This window comes from Mchenga conophoros, linkage group LG3 (genome assembly GCF_057382185.1).
Source record: "Mchenga conophoros isolate Kocher_MC1m ecotype Shallow Benthic linkage group LG3, M_conophoros_male_GT1.1, whole genome shotgun sequence".
Taxonomy (NCBI): domain Eukaryota; kingdom Metazoa; phylum Chordata; class Actinopteri; order Cichliformes; family Cichlidae; genus Mchenga; species Mchenga conophoros.
The window spans coordinates 53,245,340-53,259,903 of record NC_140528.1 but is presented as its reverse complement, the minus strand read 5'-3'; the positions used below and the strand labels follow the sequence as shown (position 1 = coordinate 53,259,903).

General features: G+C 44.3%; 1 protein-coding gene and 4 pseudogenes across 1 annotated transcript; 3 read left to right on the top strand and 2 right to left on the bottom strand.

Moving 5' to 3' along the window:
- The first annotated feature begins 4,763 nt into the window (after positions 1–4,763).
- On the top strand, positions 4,764–6,147 carry LOC146579477 (protein DVR-1 pseudogene; annotated as a pseudogene).
- A 139-nt stretch (positions 6,148–6,286) lies between these two features.
- Positions 6,287–7,462, top strand: LOC146579476 (acyltransferase PGAP2 pseudogene; annotated as a pseudogene).
- Positions 7,463–10,259: 2,797 nt separating this feature from the next.
- Positions 10,260–11,905, bottom strand: LOC146579475 (CDAN1-interacting nuclease 1 pseudogene; annotated as a pseudogene).
- Positions 11,906–12,880: 975 nt separating this feature from the next.
- Positions 12,881–13,462, bottom strand: LOC146579474 (gem-associated protein 8 pseudogene; annotated as a pseudogene).
- A 320-nt stretch (positions 13,463–13,782) lies between these two features.
- Positions 13,783–14,172, top strand: LOC146579473 (uncharacterized). The gene has a single exon (XM_085267960.1). It carries the CDS (start codon positions 13,783–13,785, stop codon positions 14,170–14,172), a length of 390 nt encoding a protein of 129 aa, XP_085124086.1.
- The last annotated feature ends 392 nt before the right edge of the window (positions 14,173–14,564 follow it).

Here is a 14,564-nt window from a genome sequence, read left to right as displayed (position 1 = left end):
CAAGTAATTTCCCCATGGGGATCAATAAAGTATCCATTATTATTATTATACCTATGACAAGCTATGACACATTCTTTATTTATTTCTAACTACCGAGTTAGAATAAAGAACACAAACACAACAGCACTACATTATTGAGCTTCATACCCCTGAACATTTTTACAATTTCATGCCCCAACTTGGATTAAAAACATGGTTTTGAACCACGATTATTCACACACGTGTCCCTGATGAATGACTGCTCAGATTTTTTCAACACTTTCAATGTGGGGTGCATGGGTACACATTTGGGGTGCTGTAAACTGCACACAGATGATACCAACGCTTTGGCCTGTTATGAGCCCTTTAGTATTGCCACCATGTTCCCTCTAATTTTTCATGTGTCTGAGCGAACACACAAACTCCCTGAGCGGTCCCGTGGACCACTGTGAGCAACAGCAGACGTGTGACTGTGGTCACGCCAGCAGTGAATCCATCCAAGTTACATGGTTTATTAAAATAATCAAATTACAACATTTACATTTATGTTAGACTACTTTTAATTAACTGCTTTAGCCCACTTACAATGAAAATTTGAAAAAAAAAAAAATTTGTTCATGACCTGTGTAGTATGTTAACACTATTGGAAGTAAAAATAACTTGAACTCCAATTTTCAAAACACAACTTTCTTTTTTTTTCTTTTTTCTGTTTTTTTTTTATAAAGCTCTGACTTGTATTATGAGTCTGTGGTGTGGTTGAGAGTCCTGTAACTCTGTCTGCAAATACAGTTTATAATGACCAATGTTGGGCAATTAATTACATAGTTACTTCTTCAAAAAAGTTATTGAGTTTTGCAAACAACAACGTTTTTTGCAGCTGTTTATCAAAAAAATGCAGCCAAGGCATTTTTTAAATAAACATTTCAAACTATTTACAGAACAATCCGGTGTTCTGCATCAAATTTGATGCCACACAAATTATTTGTGCCACTCCAAAACAACACACTAACTTTAGACTCCAAACAAACGTCGCAAATCTCTCATATCTCAAAACACCGCTGTCACTTCTAAAACCTCCCCCCTTCCTAAACAACTAAATGCCATGTTGCCATATCATTTTTTTGATTGGTCGACATAGTACATTTTTCCAACAATAAGAAAGGGTGGGGTTATTTTTGGTTTTGGTTTTGCAGGCGGAGAGAGAGCTTTCCTTATAAAACGCAGTTTTTACCGTTTCTTCCTGCAGTAAATATAAATACAATCAATGGCAGTATTCAGGAAAACAAAGAAACAAACATTGCATATATATATATATAACTGCTCCTGAAGGTTTTTCATGTTCGAAGTAGAATAAAGGGCCATGCTCCAACTGATGTTCAGCCAGTATTTTAATCTTCTTTTCACCAGCAAACACCGTGAAAAACTATGGTGAAAGGATCAATGAAAAACACGGATATTACATCAGCAGAACAAAAATTACAACTCAAATAAAACATACACACGAAGTAAATGCACCAACATACCGTGTGCGCCTTTCTACTGAACATTCATGAGCAATTGTAGTCCATATCTTCTATATTTCCACCCTTTACACAGGCCAGCATTTTCTTTCTGGCTCGAGCCTTCAGTCTCTGGTGACACGTGCGCTTAATTGAGCCTCACCCTAAAGCATGCGCACCACAAAGCGCCACACTCAGGCCCACCAGTAGGTGGCGACAACACAACATGAATCCAGATTAAATACCAAATTTTGAACATTGCAATCACATAATAATTACATTCCAATGCGACAGCTACATATATATATATATATTTTATCATAACTCTGGTTTCACATGCCTATCAACACAATTTAAAAACTGTTATAAAGTCCACACATCAAGTGTACTTGACTCTGCTGTGTGCTGTGTAAATGTGACTTTTGAGCTGGGTGAAATCCGTGAAGCAGAAATAATATTTTATTTTAACATTGCATTGCTAATCATCGGTTGTGGCCAATCAAATTGTATGGTCCGACTATAAATAGTAGCTGCTATTTTGATTCATTTATTTATTTATTTATATTTATTTTTGGTTGATTAAGGCTGTTCGTACTACTGGTATGTTTGTGGAGTCGGATTAACCACAGAGGACGTATTTGATTTCCCGTTTCGGGTCTATTAATAAGTTGTGTTTTTACTCTGAAGGCCTAAAGTAGAGGTGACTGGGTGCCCTGGTGGTGGGATATTCCGTGGTTCGTGATTATTTATGCATTCGCCCACTGGTAATCCAGGCTCTGAATCAGTTAACAGTACACGTGCAAATACATGATTGCATCTTCTGATGTCTGTTTTAAATAGCTGTCAATAAATTCGTTATTTTACTCCCAATCACGGCTCTGGCTCAAGTGTTACAAACCTTAGAAACTATGTAAATGAACAGGAAGGCACTAACTATAGTTATATAGTTCATTTGCATAGTACATAGTATCTATAGATACTGTCTGTGTGAAACTCCCAGGTGTAGTCGGGTTTCCCCTGTGACTGTAAAGCTTTAAGCTCCCGATCGCCACAACACCATATTTGTGTTTGCAGAATCGATGGATTCTGGTCAGCTGTACATAGATAATCCTGACAATATACAGTAAACCCGAGTCTTAAAAAAAACGGAATTAACTGAATTTGAATAAATAATAAACAAATTTATTCACCTGTGTTTGAGCCTCAGGCATGGCACCATGCCCCTCCCATGTTTTAAATGTACGTTAGAATAGCATGCATCGTCTTGATGCATTCTCAATCATCCAGGAAAGTAAATCTCCAAAAGTTGATTCTGTTCATCTGGACGTAGCGTTTTGTGGGAGAAACGTTTCGTCACTCATCCAAGTGACTTTATCAGTCTCAGCTAACTGCAGGTTTCCAATCTTATAAACAGTACATTTGCATAATGACTGAAACCAGCCCACTGAAGGAACAATGGGCTGGGAGGTCAGTTCCTTAATCATAATTATGCAAATTCTCATGACCATTGATCAACACCACTGACCCACTGATCAAAGACCACTGATCAGTGCATGGATCAACACAATAAGTGAGCGGGAGGAGTGAGGCGTGGGGTCTTCACACACCCCCGTTCTCTGTTCGCCATCTGGGGCAGGGGCTAGCCGTTTGGTCGGTGTCTGGGCTAGTGGGCTGACAAGACTGACACACTTTGTACAGTTACATCATAGTCACTGGTTACAACACATAGTGCCCCTCCCCTGCGACCCACGCACACACACACACACAGCAGCACTAACGAGGTAAAGTCCCTTCGCATGGTGGTAAAACAGGAAAGGTAAAATACGAGCTTTATCGGGTTGTTTGTTCTGTCTCCAAACAGAAACCGTGAAAATCAACAAAGCAGCATTATTAAACATGAAACCTATGACAGAAATATAGGCTACTCATGTGACTCCTCAAACAACTTACAGGTTTCTAAGACAAACCAAGATTATTATTATTAGTAGTAGTATTAGTATTATTGTATTGTATATTATTTATTGCTAGTTTCGTTTCGTTTTTGTATGGTCTGGCATAAGCATTTCACTGCATGTCGCACTATGTATGATTGTCTATGTGACAAATACAAATTGAATAAAATTTTAACTTTTAGATTTGATCTAAAATGGACCAGGAGAACAAGTTGATTTGAATAATGTGTTCATTAGTTTGTTCTGTTGCGGTGCATCATAAAGGTGAGCTGTAAATGTAGCACATAAAACACTTTTCAAAAAATAAAGAATTATTTAAAATATTGTCAAACTCTGTTGCAGATTGTTCAGTTAATACATTTAAAACAGATGACGTTCATCACGCTGTACAGATCGTATTTGATTGTGTGTGTTGAGCATTTTGCACACTTTTGTCACAAATATGAACATTTTTTAAGGAAACAACGACGAAAAGTTTTCATGAGACGGTTGCTTTACTTGCAAAAGATAACAGTGCATATTTGCATGTACACATATGGATGTCTTACAATTTTTCTACAATGTTTTCATCTTATCTATATTGTTTTTATTATATTATCCCTCTGTCCAGCACTTTGAACGACACTTGATGTCTTTTAACTGTGCTATAAAGATGACTTGACTTGACAATAGAGAAACGAGGAAGCGGTGTCCTTTGCCTCATTCTATTCTCATCCATAACCCGCGTATTGGGCCAAAGCCTAGCATAGCCTGTAACGTTATTATGAAGGACACATTTTATGAGTGAACTTGAGTTTAAGTGACTAACAGGTTTCTTTGAAAAATACTTTAATAAATATAAATTTCGTAACTGAAGTCAGTGAATTCCATGTTGATGCCAACTGTAATTTCAGGAATAGAAACAGCATGAAGATTGAAGTGTGAGCATAAGATTCAATTTTAAAGACAATACTAACAATAAGAATAAAGGAGCGAGCTCTTGGTGTGAGTGAGTGAGGTGGCTCTGAAAAGAGCCGTTGTTGGTAGGAGAGCGTGCAGCTTAAGCTCTCTCTCCACGGATGCGGCGAGCCAGCTGGATGTAGCGAACAGAGGAGACTCGCTGCTCTTAAAGTGTGTGACTGGCTGTGACGCGGTGCCGCTCCGTGATTGGTGACGGGCTCCATGTGGAGCATCGCCCCGCCTCGGTGTGTGCTGCTCATTGGAGAAAAGTGCATTGAATTTGCGCGCTGCCGCAAGCCTCTCTGCGATTGGTGCGTGACGAATCCGCCCGCGCTCTGCGGAAATATAAGCGAGGCTTTGAGCGCATCGGGCCACATTTTCTCTTAGCCTCGATACTACGAAGAAAAGAACCAAAATGAGTGGACGCGGCAAGACTCGGGACTCATCAACAGAAAGTCTGGGCATGACTCCTGTGTTGTTGCTGGCAGTGTGTTTTCTTGGTGCGTGTGCCCTTTCACCTGTGGAGGACCCAAACAGGCAGGAGCAGCTCCTCCTCAGGTCCCTGGGGCTCTCCGAGAGGCCGAGGCCTGCAGGGAGCCTCCAGCCCCGGCGCCATGTCCCCTCCGCTCTCTGGAGGATGTTCCAGAGGGCCGAGAAGCTCCAGGCTCTGGAGAGCCAACCCTGCACGGTGTCAGAGTATGGAGTCCGCGGCAACATTGTCAGATACATCCAAGACCAAGGCAGGATGGTGTCTGGCTGGAGCAGCAGCTGTCAGGCTTGCCTGGAGAAGCATCTTTTCTTCAACATGTCCATCCTGCAGCCTGTGGAGATGCTATCTCTGGCTCAGCTGGAAATCAAGCTCCACTGGAAGCCCCTCAGTCCTGTGCAGCTGCTGCAAGGGTCCCAGGCCATTAGTGCCTCTCTTTATAAAGTGATCCGATCGACTTTGAAGGGAACTAATCCTAAGGCGAACCGCAGACTCCTGCTGTCCCAGTCGGTCCAGCTGCAGCCCGAGTCCACCTCCATCACCATGGATCTCACAGCGGTGGCAGAGAGCTGGCGCAAACCGGGGTCTAACTACGGCTTAATTTTAGAGTTGCTCTCTCTCGGACCACACCCGGAAGAGTTCTTTCTGTTTTACCCCGGTAACTCCCTCCCACTGGAACAAGACTTCACCTTCCCGTTGGTTCAGGCCTCACTAGTGGCTGTGTCCCTCAACCCAAATCGGTGTCGGTCCAGACAGAGGAGAAGCGCCATCCACATCCCCGTGACACCCAGCAATGTGTGTAAAGCTCGTCGCCTCTACATCAGTTTTAAAGATGTCGGCTGGCAGGACTGGGTAATCGCCCCGCAGGGCTTCATGGCCAACTACTGCCACGGGGAGTGTCCGTTCCCGCTCAGTGAGAGCCTGAACGGCACCAACCATGCCATCCTGCAGACCCTGGTGCATTCCTTGGATCCAGAGAACACGCCACAGCCCTGCTGCGTCCCCATCCGTCTCTCCTCGATCTCCATGCTCTACTATGACAACAATGACAATGTGGTGCTTCAGCATTACCAGGACATGGTGGTGGATGAATGCGGGTGTCGCTGAAGATGCTGGACGCTTCTGATTGGCCTCCGGTCACCAGATATTATCCTCTGATTCATTCAGCTGCTTTATCCAGTGATGCGAGTCTAGAATTGTTGTTACTACAATTTTTTTTTTTTAAAGTGATTGTTTTTCAATATGTAATGGAATATGCTTGCAGACAGTAATTTTTAAAGAATTTAACCTATTTGCTCTTATTGAAAGCTTTTGTTTGTCTTTTGTTTGAAGTCTAATGAAATAAAATTAGGAATTTAGTGTTTTTCAGTTTTAACAATGGCTTAAGTGGTCTGTTACACATCACTTGCAATACTGGGCGGCATCGATCCAATAGCATTTTCTGAGTCCAAGACCTAAAAGTGAGTTAAGTTTTGTTAACAAAAAGCAGATTTTAAGAACTATTTTGCTTTTAATTAGAAAAAAAAAAAAAAAAAAAGCAATACTCGGGGCTCGATGGCAGCGAGGAGGAGCGAGCCCGGGGAGCCGTGAAGGATGCTCCAGGGGCCGTACAGCAGCCTGGACCGGGACCGGCTCCTCATCCGGCTGCCGTTCAAAAGCTTCGCCGTGGGGACGGTTCTGCTGCCGGTGACCGGCTTCATCTTCATAGCCTGCATCTTCATCTCCCTCTGGTACCACTATGAGGACGCGACGTACACGCACTGTAAGGTGTCCAACTACCTCCCGTCCATCAGCGGTGTGCCGCAGCGCTACATCTGGCGCGGCTGCATCGAGCTCCACTTGGCGCGGCGGTACCTGGTGGCCTTTGCCTACTTCAGCTTCTACCGCAGCCGCTTCGCCAACAGGCTGCCGGAGCTGCTGCTGAGCGGGCTGGCGCTCCTCTGCAGCCTCGCCGAGAACACCGGCCTGGTGATGCTCACGTACGTGTCGTCCACGGAAACCTACAGTGTTCATAAGTACGGGTTCATCACGTTCATAGGGAGCTCGCTGGTGCACATGCTCATTACGTGCTGGCTGTGGTACGTCATCAAGAGACACTACGTGAGCCCAGAGGAAGTGACATCATATCACTGGAAGCTGCGTCTCTTCCTGTTCAACATCAGCTGCTGTGTGATCGCCGCCTACTTCTTCAGACGCCACAACAAATACTGTGAAGCAGGAATCTACTCCCTGTTCGCCGCCTTCGAGTACCTGGTGGTCTTCTCCAACATGGCCTTCCACATGACGGCCTTCTGAGACTTCGGGAGCAAAGAGGTGACCGTGGCCACGCCGCCGGAGGACAAACGATACTGAGCAGGAGGGGGCGGGCAGATATAGATATAAGGATAATGAAAACTGCGACTTGCCACATTACTGTTTGCTAAGTACCACCCTAAATGAACATCTAATAATATACCTGTTAAAAAGGCCATATTTATACTCCAAGCTGTAAAATGTGTGATTATACATTTTGTTTATTTGCTAAAGGAACTGAAATTTTTGTCATTATCAAAGGTAAAGAGACAAAAGTGCAACAAGTTAAAATTTCAGTCATGTATTCCCATCAGATTCATGAAAGCCGTTGTAATTTGGGGTTTTTTGTGGGTTTCAATTAGTTCTTTGAAGTGTCCTTTTTCCAGGATCGATTATTGAGCATAATCAATCATATCAGACATACAGGATGTGCCTTTAATGGCTTAAAAAAAACCCACAAGAATTGGGTGCATGAGAATTTCTAACTCTGGTTGTTTTCCTTTTAAGCATAGTCCACACATTTTCATTAGGGTCGGGGAAGGTGATTCCTGAAGCTTGCCTTATCTATTCCAAAACCAGGTTTAGTTTTTGGATTGTTGTCCTGTCCAGCTCTTGATTTGAGAAAAAGTTGACGAATTTGGAGGTAGTCCTCCTCCTTTAATATTCTGCCAGTATTGCTGGAAGCAAAGTCAAAGTCAACTTTATTTGTCAATTCTGCCACATGTACAGGACATACAGAGAATAGAAATTTCGTTACTCTCAAACCCTAGATGAAATAGCAAATGAACATTTAAATATAAGAGAGTGATTAAAAAATGCAAATAAAATAATTAAAAAGTAAAAATTTAAATAAATACAATACAAATTAACAAGAAAGCTATGCAATATACAATATACAATATTCAGGTAAGGGTAAATGACATTGAGTGTAAACCAGGCAGAGTAGTGCAAATAGGCAAATAGTGCAAATGGAGATTTAGTAATGTACGGTAAGAGATAGTATAACAACAAAGTCTTATGAGGTAATGGCAGTCCAATGCTCCACAAAGTGACTGGTAACTGGTGCAGGCCAGTGAGTGAGTCAGAGAGTGTGTGTGTGTGTGTATGTGACAGAGTTCAGTTTTGATCACAGCTATTGGAAATTATATCAATAACTTTAACTCTACAGTAAACATGAAGCCAACAAATGTAAAAAAAAAAAAAAAGAATTCCTTTTTTGTAAATGTATCAAAATTTGCGCTTAATTAGGTTAGTGGAACTTTGAATTTGAATATTAGTTGCGCAGTTAAGAAATAAACACTGACAGCAGCATGAACAGTTCTGTCAAGCATATGTGCTAACAAAAAAAAAAAAAGATTTTATAATGTGAAAAGGGTCACTGAGGGGCCAGCCTTAATCAGAAACTATCCTGTTTATCCCGCTGGAGAGTGACTGAGAGGGCACTGAGTGATGCAGGTGAGAGACAGGCGTCACCCAGCCCCTAGACCGCACCTCTCTTATCTGCCTATGGAACGGAGGAGGAAGGAGTGACAAAGGCCAGGGCCTGAGCATGATAAGGAAGGGCCTTATGTCCTGCTTCGGCCCTGGCTTGCACCGTAGCCTCCAGTGCAAGAGGCCATCCAAGGGCCAGGTGTTGACCACTGTAATGATAACAGCAAATCCTTATTTGCCTAGTATCATGTTTTATGTTGTTAATACTCCTAGACTGTAGGGGGAGCTAGAGAGCAGAGCGAGTTACCTCGGAGTAGACTGTGATGGCGAAGCTTTGTTTACATGTGAACCACAGTTCGATAAAATACCTTCTCTTCAAGTAATGGTGTCATTCTTAAGAACCCACAACAACATAAAGAAACAAGACAACCACGACCAGAATAGCCTCCCAGATCATGTTTTTCCATTTACAGGTATGACTATGAGTGATGTCAGATATATAGAGAATGCTGGTGTGCATTTACATGCGGCCGCTTTGGAGCAGTGAATGAGAGGAAGAAAGGGAGAGAGAGAGCGAGAGAATGAGGGTCAGGTGAAGTTCAGGGCAGATTTTTTGCCAGTAGTCTCACACTGCAGGAAAGCCAAATTGCTTCCGGATCTAGGTATCCACCCCTGCATAGCTCAGTGTTCGTACCCTTCCCACCTCCTTGTTGTCATCCCTCTTTGGGAGTGACAGTGAAACTGGGAGTGACAGTGAGGCAGCCGTCGGAGGAAGGGGAGGGGGAGGAGAGGGAGAGGGCTCTCTCACCTGGTCATTCACGGGGGGATCCAAAACTTGAGAAGGATCCACCAAGGAAGGGAAATCCATGGTGTCAGAAAGTCGAGGTTGTTGGGAAGATTTAAGTATATTCACGTAGGACTTGGGGCATTTAAAGAAAGTGTGCCCTTTCGCACCACAGAGGGAGCACTCACTTTCGTTTTGGCAAATTTTAGCCTTGTGGCCCAACTCACCACATTTCCAACATTTGACAGTGGGGCATTCTCTCGCCTGGTGGTCTGGGCCTTGGCAGATAAAGCACCTCACCAATTGGCCAGGATAAATAATCCTGCCATTATAGGGGCCCAACGAGATGGAATTCGGGATAGAGATTATATGTCCAGCTTCATCTCTACGCATCCAAACTTTGTATTTTCGGACTCCATACCAGAATCCGAATTTATCCACCGGCTTGACTGGGGGTTGAAGAATCTCGCAGTACCTTTTAAGATATAGCTCGATATCTTGGTCTGGAATCCTTCCAGTCCAGAATTTAACAACAAGAGTCACTACCTCTACCTGGACAGAAGACTCCACTTGCCAGTCTTTCCATTTCAGAAGTGATGCGTTGGAAAGAGAGATCTCTAAGAAGCGACGTAGAGGCGCCTCTTGGGTGAAACACAGCTCAAAATCCCGTTTACTGGGCAGAGCAATGAAAGAGTATATGTCCTGCACATTCAGCCATGACGTTTGCAATATCAGCTCTTCAGCAACATAATCCCCGTTTCCGATGTACTTAAGTCTCACCTATAAATTGCTGCAGTTTGAAGCAAACGATAATGGGGCATGATTACATAACTAATAACCAATTACTCCTCCGGTCTTTCCGTGCCCACTCATTTTAACAAGTTCTTTTCTTCGTAGTCCTTTACCTCCCTTTCCTCTTCCACTCATTTTGGCTGAACCCCTACTGAGAGCTAAAAGCTGACACCGGACATCTTTTCCTTAACCAAAAAAAAAAAAAAAAAAAAAAAAGCAAACAGACAGGATAACAATTTCTTATAAAACACTTTTTTCAATACACCCTGTGGATTATCGTTAGAATCATTGCAACCATTTCATTTTTATTATCACATTACTCATTTAATGAACTAGATCTGTAGTCTGAGATGTAGAGAACAGGAATACAGGACATGACCAGGGCTTTGCAAAGTGCAGTCACAGCAAATAGGGATAATTAAAAAAAAACAAAAAACAAAAAAACAAAACACAACACACCTAAAGCATGCAACACACAAATTTAAAAAGAATATATTAAATAATAAATCTGCATCAAATATTCCATGCATGTTGAAGCAAAGAAACCGTGCAAAAACATTGAAACCCATTTTGGACAGTCACTCCTTCCTGTGCTTAGTTTAAAGAAAACATTACTGCAAAGTACGGCTGTGAAAAAACAGAAGAAATGTGAACGATATATCAAAATCTGTACAGTCTCTTCCCTCCCATTCATTCTTTCATCTGTACTTTGGTTTTATTCTTGCTTCTGATCTTTTCTCATTCGTTGTCTTTATTCTGGCTCTCAGGTGATCGGTCTTGTTGCGTGGCATGGCACAGGGTGACAATGTCTGTAGGGAAGCAGTCTTTGAGTAGGATACCTCTGTCTCTCTGGCAATCCAGGTCTCCAATAAAGCCATACCAGTAGATCACAAGGCCTGGACCAAACCTGTTCCAGTAGCTCCAGAATTGTTCATTGAGATAGGTTTGATGGCTTTGATCATCTCCAAAAGAGGCTTTGCTCTCAATCCAGTGTACAATGTGTCCTTCCACAGCAACTGGAACCTCCAGGATGATATCAGGTGTTTTGTCATAGCCCATAGTTCTCAGATGGTTTTCATCCAGGAAGGAAAGGTTCTTCTCCTTCAGTTTTTCCCGGAGCAGCACTTCATGCTCATGGCCTATGGCGTGTTTGATGCAGTCTACCTGCGGTCCATAACAGCAGTCATTTATTGTGCATTGGTAGACATTACTGGCCAAAATTTGGTCTGGAATTAAAGATGGCTCCTTCAGCATGCTTTTGAGGACTGATTTAGATGGCATTCCACCATCCTGGCCCTGAAGGAACCTGTCCAGGATGATACGAGCCATCAGCGCAGGAGACAGATCCACCTCATTGGCCAATTCAAGCAGGACAGGAGCAGTAGGCTGTGCCTTGGCTTCACTCAGATACCTTTGGTAGTAGCTTTCAATAACATCCGGCACATGGTGTCTTGAGAATGTCCTTTTGATCCATTTCTGGTACTCCAGGGAGTAGATGCTCAGAAGAGTGGACTGCGAGTGACTTGGAAACTTGTCCTTCAGTATCTTCATGCATCGGCGTGTAGGTCTCAGTTTTTCAGTCCATCGCACTATCTCTTTATATTCTGCTCGGGACAGTCTCATCATGAGAAAGGGATCTTTACTCTTAATTCCTGCAGTCCTAGTACCGTCCCCGATAGCCTCCAGTCTTGCTTTTTTTTTTTTCTTTCCTTCATGTGGACAGAAAAAACTTTATTACAAACAGAAATCATATAAAATACACATCCTCCCATTTAAAAAAAAAATGGAGCAGCTTGGTGCAAACACAAACAAGATAAAACAGAATAGTCAACACCCCCCTCCCCCAGAGAACTCACACGAGTGGCTTTGAAGCCAGTGAAATGTCAGAATCGGAGAACCGCACTTTAGAAGTAGCAACAACAAATCACTCTTGTGTAGGCAGAGGCAGCCATGCAGGAACGCTCCCAAATCTGAACACAGGGAGGGGAGGGAAGGGGAGGACGGGGAGGACAATGTTTTTTGTGGTTAAACTAAGTTGACAGGCATAAGAGGAGCTACTGCAGCATGAAACATCACCGAGCCAGAGGGTAAACAAAAAGAGATTAGGAGGAAACACAGGCGCAGGCTGTTTGAATACATTTGCATTACCTGTAAAGTAAAGTGTAAAGTGTAAAGTGTGCGTGTTAGTCCCCATAGGGAAATAGTTCCTCTGCATCTAACCCATTCACCCAGTGAAGCAGTGGGCAGCCACCAATGCAGCGCCCGGGGAGCAGTGTGTAGGGACGGTACCTTGCTCAGGGGTACCTCTATAGCCGTTCAGTGGAGTCGAACCCCCGACCTTCCGATCATGGGGCCACCACCACTCTACCTGCTGAGCTATCCCAAATTTACTGCAACTCTGACCCTCAGCTCACGCTGCTTCTCACTTTTTAGCGCCAAACCAACAGGATGTTTTGGGGGACTAAGTGCTGGTGTTTCATGCCATAAATTAAAAACCAATTTATGCAGTAGGGTAAACCTCGATGAGGTGTTTCATACTGCCACAGCCAGAGGTTTTTAATCTGGAACAGCAGCCGACAGGTCGGGGATGTTTGTGTTTGGCCAAGCAGAAGTTTTGTTTTCTTCCTTGAAATAACTTCAAACTTCCTAAACCTGTTAGTTCTACATCAGCAGTTCACAGAGGGATCAGAGCATGGATCTTCTCCAGATCAAACTGTTTACGGTGTCATAGCTTAAGCGGGATCACGGGCCAGTACTTAGGCTGCTTCAGGTCACAGTTTCTTTCAAAATTGAGTTGCATCGCCGCCTCCAAGGCCATGATCTTGGCCGCATCCCCGCCGTACAGCTTCTTCATCTCGGCCGTGCGTCTTTCGCCGAGTCTCTCCAAGGGAGGGGCAACACTGCTCCGCAACGAGAAGCTGTGTAGGTCCTGATCGGCCGGCATGTAGCTGCCCTGCTGCTCCACCTCCATCTGCTGCTGCTTCTTGAGCTCCTCCCTGTGTCGCTCAGTCTGGGCGAAGTACTGCCGGAGCTCCTTGCTGATCTCCATGTTGCTCACATCGCACTCAATCTCGCTTTCCGACCTACTTTCCTCTGCATAGTCCTCCTTGTCTTCCCTGTTGCTCTCTGCAGAGCTCCAGTCAGCATAGCGAGGCCGGTCACAGGGCCCCTCCTCCTGGTAGCAGCAGGGGCCGTAGGCAGCCTGCAAGGCCTTTCTGTAGGCGCGCCTGTGCCTCTGATGCCACGCCATGGCCTGCCAATAGTGCTGCCAGTATCGGCTGTACACGGGGCTGGAAAACCAGGACATCACAGTGCTTTCTTCGTAGTATCGAGACTAAGAGAAAATGTGGTCCGATCAGCTCAAAGCCTCGCTTATATTTCCGCAGAGCGCGGGCGGATTCGTCACGCACCAATCGCAGAGAGGCTTGCGGCAGCGCGCAAATTCAATGCACTTTTCTCCAATGAGCAGCACACACCGAGGCGGGGCGATGCTCCACGTGGAGCCCGTCACCAATCACGAGCCGGAGCGGCACCGCGTCACAGCCAGTCACACACTTTAAGAGCAGCGAGTCTCCTCTGTTCGCTACATTTTCTGCTCTTATCACAGCGAAAGGAACGTGAGGAAGAATGGCACGAACCAAGCAGACTGCTCGCAAGTCTACTGGCGGTAAAGCCCCCAGGAAACAGCTGGCCACCAAGGCCGCCCGTAAGAGCGCCCCGGCCACCGGAGGCGTCAAGAAGCCCCACCGTTATAGGCCTGGTACCGTGGCTCTGCGAGAGATCCGCCGTTACCAGAAATCCACCGAGCTGCTGATCCGCAAGCTCCCCTTCCAGCGGCTGGTGCGAGAGATCGCTCAGGACTTCAAGACCGACCTGCGCTTCCAGAGACATCCAGCTGGCTCGCCGCATCCGCGGAGAGAGAGCTTAAGCTGCACGCTCTCCTACCAACAACGGCTCTTTTCAGAGCCACCTCACTCACACCAAGAGCTCGCTCCTTTATTCTTATTCTTAGTATAGTTTTTAAATCTTATGCTCACACTTCAATCTTCATGCTGTTTCTATTCCTGAAATTACAGTTGGCATCAACATGGAATTCACTGACTTCAGTTACGAAATTTATATTTAAAGTATTTTTCAAAGAAACCTGTTAGTCACTTGAACTCAAGTTCACTCATAAAATGTGTCCTTCATAATAACGTTACAGGCTATGCTAGGCTTTGGCCCACATCAGTCTGAAACTGTATGTAACCATGAATAACGTGTTTTGGAAACTAACTGCACAACAGGCAGCACTATTAGTTCTCTCAGTCTCCCACAGTAGCATTTCCAATTTTGATTGAAACTGTCAGAGAAAACGGCAGCCTCGAGCAGGCCAGGATATTGGTTTACAGAGGCTGTTAAAAGTATGT